Source organism: Oppia nitens, unplaced genomic scaffold (genome assembly GCF_028296485.1).
Source record: "Oppia nitens isolate AA-2021 unplaced genomic scaffold, nextdenovo-longstitch-racon4-pilon3 scaffold1_pilon_pilon_pilon, whole genome shotgun sequence".
Lineage (NCBI taxonomy): Eukaryota > Metazoa > Arthropoda > Arachnida > Sarcoptiformes > Oppiidae > Oppia > Oppia nitens.
The window spans coordinates 12,373,083-12,380,563 of NW_026533199.1; the positions used below are offsets into that span (position 1 = coordinate 12,373,083).

Consider the following 7,481-nt stretch of genomic DNA (forward strand, 5'->3'; position numbering starts at 1 on the left):
CTAATAAGTATTAAGAATATTTATTTAATTAGTAATACCATTTATAAATTAATTTTTAAAATTATAATATTAATTTAATTTTTTGAAAAATATACGATATTCATAAACAAACTGCATAAATAATTAATCATATAAAAAAATTATTAATTAAAAACATATTTATTTATTATTTAGTTAGCGATTGTATCGTAAATATTTTTAAAATAAAGCAATTGAAATTTTTAAAGCGTACATAAAGACTAATCTTTTATTTTACAAAAAATATTAACACGAATTAACTTTTAATAAATGTAATTAAATCTAATATATTTAATAATTATACTATTTTTGTAATTTTTTTTTTACAAAATAATATATTTATTTTGTAAAAAAAACAATTACAGTTAGTTTTAATTTTTCATATTCTAGAATCTAGAATCTGTTTGTTAACAATACTGTATATATTTTTTCAATCAATTTACAAATAATTATAGTTTATTTATCAATAAATTATAAACATTTTTAATTTAGATTTATTCTACTGTTCAATATTCTGTCTTAAAATTACATGTTATCTTAAAAATACAAGATTAATAAATATAAATATTAAACTGTAATTACATATATTTTACAATTTTTATTTTCACTAATAATTTATATTTTTATTTATGAGATCTTAAGGAATATAATGACTTAATTAATTATTTAATTTAGTGATAAATATTTTTATTTATGTATAGTTATTTTAAATTTTTTATTAAAATCTAGTCAAACTATTTAGTCAAATATTACATAATTAAATTGTAAGTGTATTATACTATATTTTTAGAATGTATATATTTAAAAAAAATTAATTTAATATTTTAAATAAAAAACACTACTAATATATTAATTGCAATTATTAATAATAGTTTTCAAAGTTGTGTAAAAAATGTTTTTAAATTAATAAAATTTATTATTATTTAAATGTTAAAAATATATTTAAAAATAAAATTTTATTACACTAAAAATTTAATGAATTTAAACATTTACTATTAAATATATTATTAAATGTTATAACTTTTGTTTAATTTTAGTGATTTATAATTTGTTTATTATTATTGACTGTTAATAAATTTAATATTAATTTTTAGTTTTAATAAAAAAAAATTATTTTAAACTATACATAACCTTAAATTTTAATAATAAGTATAAACATATTATTTTTTATCTCTTAATAAAAATAATAAAACTAACACATTTTAAACTAATATATTTAAAAAAAGAATAAATTTTAATAAAATATCTATTTCAGTTTTATTATCATAAATTTAATTCATTTTATTATTTTTTAATTAATAATAAAATTTTAAATTTTCACTATTATAAGTTTAAAAATTATAATTTGTGTTTAAATGTTGAATAAGATTTTTTATTATTATTAATATTTATAACAAATGTAATATCTTGTAAAAAGTAATATTAATATTAAGTTTATTTAATAATTATTAGTTTTTTTTATTACAATATAATACAAATTAATACAATATTAATAAAAATAAATATTAAAAAGTAAAAACTGTAATTGATTATATTTTGAAATTTTTACTTTTAATAATAATTTATATATAAATATTATAGTGTTTGCTTTACAAATGAACTTAATTATATAGTTTACTGATAAATATTTTATTAATGTACACTTATTTTAAATTTTTTAATTAAAATTTAGTCTACCTATTTAACCAAATATTACATAATTAATATAAACAAATGTATTTTTTAAACAGATACTTATATTAATGTAAATAATGTTTAAAAATAATATTTGAAATAAAAACATTTCGATTATATTAATAATAATTAATAATAATATGTATAATAAAACTTTTTTTTTAAATAAAAACTTTATAATAATATAAATTTATATTTCTAGTTTAGATTTAAAAATATTAAATATTTTATACAAAATTTTAATAACTGAAATATACATATATTTCTTATGAGATTTCAAAATAAACACAGAGTTATAAACTAAAACTGTAAAAAAATTATTGTTTAATAGTTTATAGTTTTATTAGTTTTTAAATTAATTTGAATTATTAGTATTAAGTAGTTACTGCATATAAAAATTTATTGATTGTATTTTTAAAAAAATAATATTATCATTATGTTATTAATTAATAATTATTTATATTTAATTATTTAAATATATATTTTTATGTGCAATCATTTTATTAATCAATGCATTACGTTATTTAAAAAACAAATTTCATCTACAATTAAAAAAATAATATAACATTATATTACATCAATATAATTGCATAATTTATTATCACTGTTGCTATTGTAATAAACTATTCATACGTGTTATAAATAAATAAAAAATTGTTTTATATATTACTCACTATTTAAGTGGATAACAAAATAATAAAAATATATTATTTGTGACATTTTTTTAGTTATATTATTAAAATTAAATTGTCATTATTTATTTAAAAAATTAATAAATCTATTTAAAATTATTTTAATGTAAAGTTTAATAAATTAATTAAAATGTTATATAATATAAAATTATTTAATTAATAATATTTATATTTAATTTATTAATTTACAGATTTTTTTAATAATTTTATTTTTATTTAAACTACAATACTTAAAATTAAAATAAAGTAATTTTTTAATAAAAAAATGCCTGGATATGATTGCGACCGATTTTTAGACATTAGTAAACAACAAACCGATGAACTAATGTGCTGTATATGTCAGGCCATTGTATGCCAACCAATGGTCGCCCAATGTTGTCAACAATTGTTTTGCTCGGATTGTATCAATGATTGGCTCCGGGATCACCATACCTGTCCCTATGATAGACAATTACTTGCAGCGGATAAACTAACTTATCCACCAAAGTTTGTATAATTTTTTTATTGATCTGTATGTGCACTATGTATATGCTATCTCTATATATATATTTTAATTTAAATATTTTTAAAAAATATATTTTTTATATTATTTTTTTTCTATTTAAAAATACAATAGAGTATTGGTTTGCATTTAAATAATTTTTTTTATATGTATGTGCTCTATGTATATGCTCTATATATATGACTTTATAAAATATTTTTATTTATTTTTATTTTTTATATTTAAAAAATACAAAAGAGTTTTGGTTAACATAGTATCCAATTTGCGAATCACATGCGACTATAGAGACCAGGGTTGTCATCATACAGTTCCCGTTCATATGCTGGCCAAACATGTTATGGAATGTCCGTACAATGTAGTCGATTGTCCCCAATGTCATTGTCGGTATACCAACACCAGTGCCACCACCACTACCACCACTACTACACCAAATAATACCGATACCGACAACAATAGTCAACATAACTGTGTAAACAGTTTGATTGCATTGAATCGTATGGCTAATACTGAAATTTGTTCCATGCTCAGTTTGGTTAAAAAATTAACAATGCACATTTTGAATTCAAATAATATGAATACTATGGATGTAAGTTACAAAATAATTAATTTATTAAATTAATTTTCTATTTTTTAAAAATAAAAGTTAATTAATTTTAGAAATATATATATATCAAGTAACATAGTTAAGTCAAACATCTAATTTATTATTGACATTTTTTAGAAAATTTAAAAATACTTTTAATAAATTATTATTTACAGTTTTATTATATTTTTTTATATAAAAAATGTTATTTCAATATTTAAGTTTTAATGTTATAGATTTTAAAATATTAACGTTAACCATCTAATATGTATAATATATTTATATAAATAATTTTTATTATTTTCTCAACATTTTAAAAAAAACATTTATTTAATATATTTTTTTTAATTAATTTTTTAAAATTTAAAGCTAGAAAAATTTGATGAAATTAAAAAATTATTGGCACTAATTCAAACTAGATTACAACAAAATATATGTGACAATGTTATGCTGAATTCATGGAGTACAATTTGTAAAATTATTTGTAAATATTTATTTATTTAGTTTTTAGTATAAATTAATTAATTTTTTGAAATTTTTAAAAAATCAACTTTTTTTCTATCACCTAGATGAAAGTAATAGTTGTTATACAATGTTTACTGAGCAATTTATTAATAACAATGGCCTTGATACATTTGTTGGCTGCATGCATATGTTTCCCAATAATTTAGGTATAAACCTAACCTAAAAAAATAAAATGTTTTTTAAAATATAATTTTAATTCAAATTATTAACCTATTATGTATATAAACCTTTTATATTATTTTTTTTTATTATTATTAGAATTAATGATAAAAATGTTATCAATTATAATGAAAGTGTCTGAATGTCCGCAACTTATCCATAAACTTATGAAACCGGAACTAATCGATACATTTGTATCTAATCTTGATTTCAATTATCAGTTTATTAGCTATAGTTCGGCCATCATATTGACTAATATTGGTTTGTATTATAAGTTTTATTTTTATTTATTATAAATAATAATATATTTTCATTATATTTTTAATAGCTAGTTTAGGCGATCAATTTTGGTCACAATATCTACCTGATAGTTATAAATGCGATTCAATGTTATACAAATTGAATAAAACAATTGGATCATGGAAGATTAATACAAAACAATTAAAATTAAATTGCAAGTAAGTTTAAAAAATTTAATTGAAAATAAATAAATATTTTTAATTTTTACAAATAAATAATAATAATAATACTAAAAAAATGTTTTATGATCTATATTTATAAAAAAATATTTAATTTGTTACCTAGATCGTTAAAACCAATTTTGAACTTGCTGAAAATGTGCGATCCTAATAAATTGGAAATGTTGTATTGGCCAGTATGGACCCTGGCACATTTGACTAGAATAAATAGTAAAAATATATTTATTTATAAAAAATTATATAATATATAATAATTATTAATATTTAAAATTGAAATTTATATATTATTTATTTATTTTTTTATTATTTATTTTAGGTCAAAGATATTGTCCATTATTGTTGAATGAAAATGGCATAGAAATTGTTGAACAATTACTAGAAAATCAATGCCTATCCTATCATATAAAACATTTGATAAAATTAATATTATATCAATACTATAGATATCAACAAACTGGTGAACTATCGGATTTAGTCGATAGCGATAACATGGATATACCCATAGATTATCATAAATATGTTAATAATAAACAACAACAACAACAACAACAACAACAACAATGCGAGATATTTCCTAAAGTAAATATATTTTTTTGCTATTAAAATTTGTTATTATATTAAATTTATTTTTTAAAAAATTAATGTAACTATTTCTATATTTTAGTTTTAATGATAGATTTTAAATTATTAAATTAACAGCTAATAAGTATTATATATATAAATATTTTTTTTTATATTATTTGCTGAACATTTTTAAAAACATCAATATTTAATATAAAATTTTTATTTATTGAAATATTATATTTTTTTTCAAGCAAAAAAAATTATTTTAATTTTCTATTCATAACAACTTAATTTTTTTTAAACAGACTTTAGTATCATAACTAAACATATAATTTGCAATTTGTTTATTAATAATTTAACACTAAATAAAACTTATTTACAGTTTTATATATACAGTTATATATAGTTATAAATGTATTAATATATATAAAACTGTAAGTAAGTTTTTTTTAAAATTTTTAATATACAAATTGCTAATTATATTAAAGTTATACATATTTACTTGCTTTCTAATGATTAGTGTTATCTGTATTTATATATATAAAAAAAATTTTGGATTAATTATTATAGTTATTAATTAAATTTTTAATTATTTTCTCAACTTTTTAATATTAGAAACAATTGCCAATAAATCGGATACTATTTCTATACTATTATACTGATCGACAATCGGCTAAACTGATCCAAAAATCAGGTTATATTAGACCGAGTCCTGCCTACGATGACTATCTATCGGGTATATACATGACCACAATGGCTCCCGGAGCTGCTGATGGATCTAGTAGTAGTAGTAGTAGTAACATTGCTCAATCAATTATTAGTATGCATAAAAATATGCCCGGTCATATTAAGATAAATAGTACCGACTGTTATATAGTAGTTGATGTTGGCAAATTGGATCTGGGTAAATTGAATAAAATTACTACTACTACCACCATGTACCAGTACGCCGATACTATACTAGTTGAACCCGGTATGGTCTACAATTGGCCGGGTAGTAGTAGTAGTAGTAATGATGATGATAAACTAACATTAATTAGGCGCACACGTAGTAAAAGTTGGTCAAATTTGGTACATGATGTTGATAATAAATTTAATAATAATATTAATAGTATTAAAACTAATCAAATTGAACACTCAATTGAAACAATTGAATCAAATGAGGTATATATTTATAATTCAATTTTTTAAAATAAGAATATTTTAAAAAATAACTAATTAATAACATTAAAAAATTAATTATATATTGTATCATATAATTAATTTTATGTTATTAATTAGTTATTTTTATTTTTTTTAAATGTATCAATTATAATAATATTATTACTAGTAGTAATTTACTACTATTTAATATTATGATTTTATATGTAATAATATATGTTTTAACCAATAAAATAAATAAATAATATTTTATTATTAATATATATTTATTTTATTAAATAACACATATATTATCAGATATATCATAATATTAAATAGTAATAATTTTTTTAATATATATTATTAATAATAATTAAAAAAATATATACTATTATTATTAGCCACCATCACTGTTATACTATTATACCAATATGGAAATTGCCCAATCAATCAAACATACAGGTGCCATAAATTTGTCGTACACACAAAAATTATTAGGTAAATACACATTGTTGTGTCCACTGGAACCGGTAGTTAATGATAAACCGGAGATACTGGCCAAATATTATAATACTGGACAGTCGACTGTAGTACCCAACGATTGTCAAGATATGGCCGACTGGTGTGTACGTGTTTGGACTAAACAGTTGAGCACCAGTCGATTGACTGGACTGGACAACCATATGTATCAATACAGTGGTACTATACGGATAACGGATCCCAATGATGTATATGAGAAGCCAGAGTGCAGTAAAAGGTATGTATGTTTTTGGGTATTAAAAAATAATTAATTAAATTAATAAATAATTTTTAACTAAAATCTATTTGAATATTATTAGATCATCGATTGGAAAATACAAATAATATAAACTTTTGTTATAAAAATTATATTAATTGATAAATTTTAATTAAAAAATAATATATTTTATTTATTTTTATCAAATTTTTTTTTCGATAATATTCTATTTTCAATATTTAATACTTAAAATTAAACACTAAAAAATACATTTTTTGTATTAATTTAATTTATAGTTATACTATTGAAACATTTTTTTAAAGTGTATTTGTAAATTTTATTTTGAAATAAAATATATTGTTCCGACTCAGAACATTGTATTAATAAAAAAAACAATTTATTGAAAAAA

General features: G+C 18.1%; 1 protein-coding gene across 1 annotated transcript; it reads left to right on the forward strand.

The window, feature by feature from the left end:
* The first annotated feature begins 2,649 nt into the window (after nucleotides 1-2,649).
* LOC128951552 (uncharacterized) lies at nucleotides 2,650-7,200 on the forward strand. The gene is made up of 11 exons (XM_054296799.1): nucleotides 2,650-2,870; nucleotides 3,124-3,472; nucleotides 3,839-3,953; nucleotides 4,039-4,140; nucleotides 4,253-4,414; nucleotides 4,482-4,611; nucleotides 4,739-4,842; nucleotides 4,949-5,211; nucleotides 5,812-6,360; nucleotides 6,738-7,093; nucleotides 7,176-7,200. The coding sequence occupies exons 1-11, from the start codon at nucleotides 2,650-2,652 to the stop codon at nucleotides 7,198-7,200; spliced, it is 2,376 nt and encodes a 791-aa protein (XP_054152774.1).
* Nucleotides 7,201-7,481: the final 281 nt, after the last annotated feature.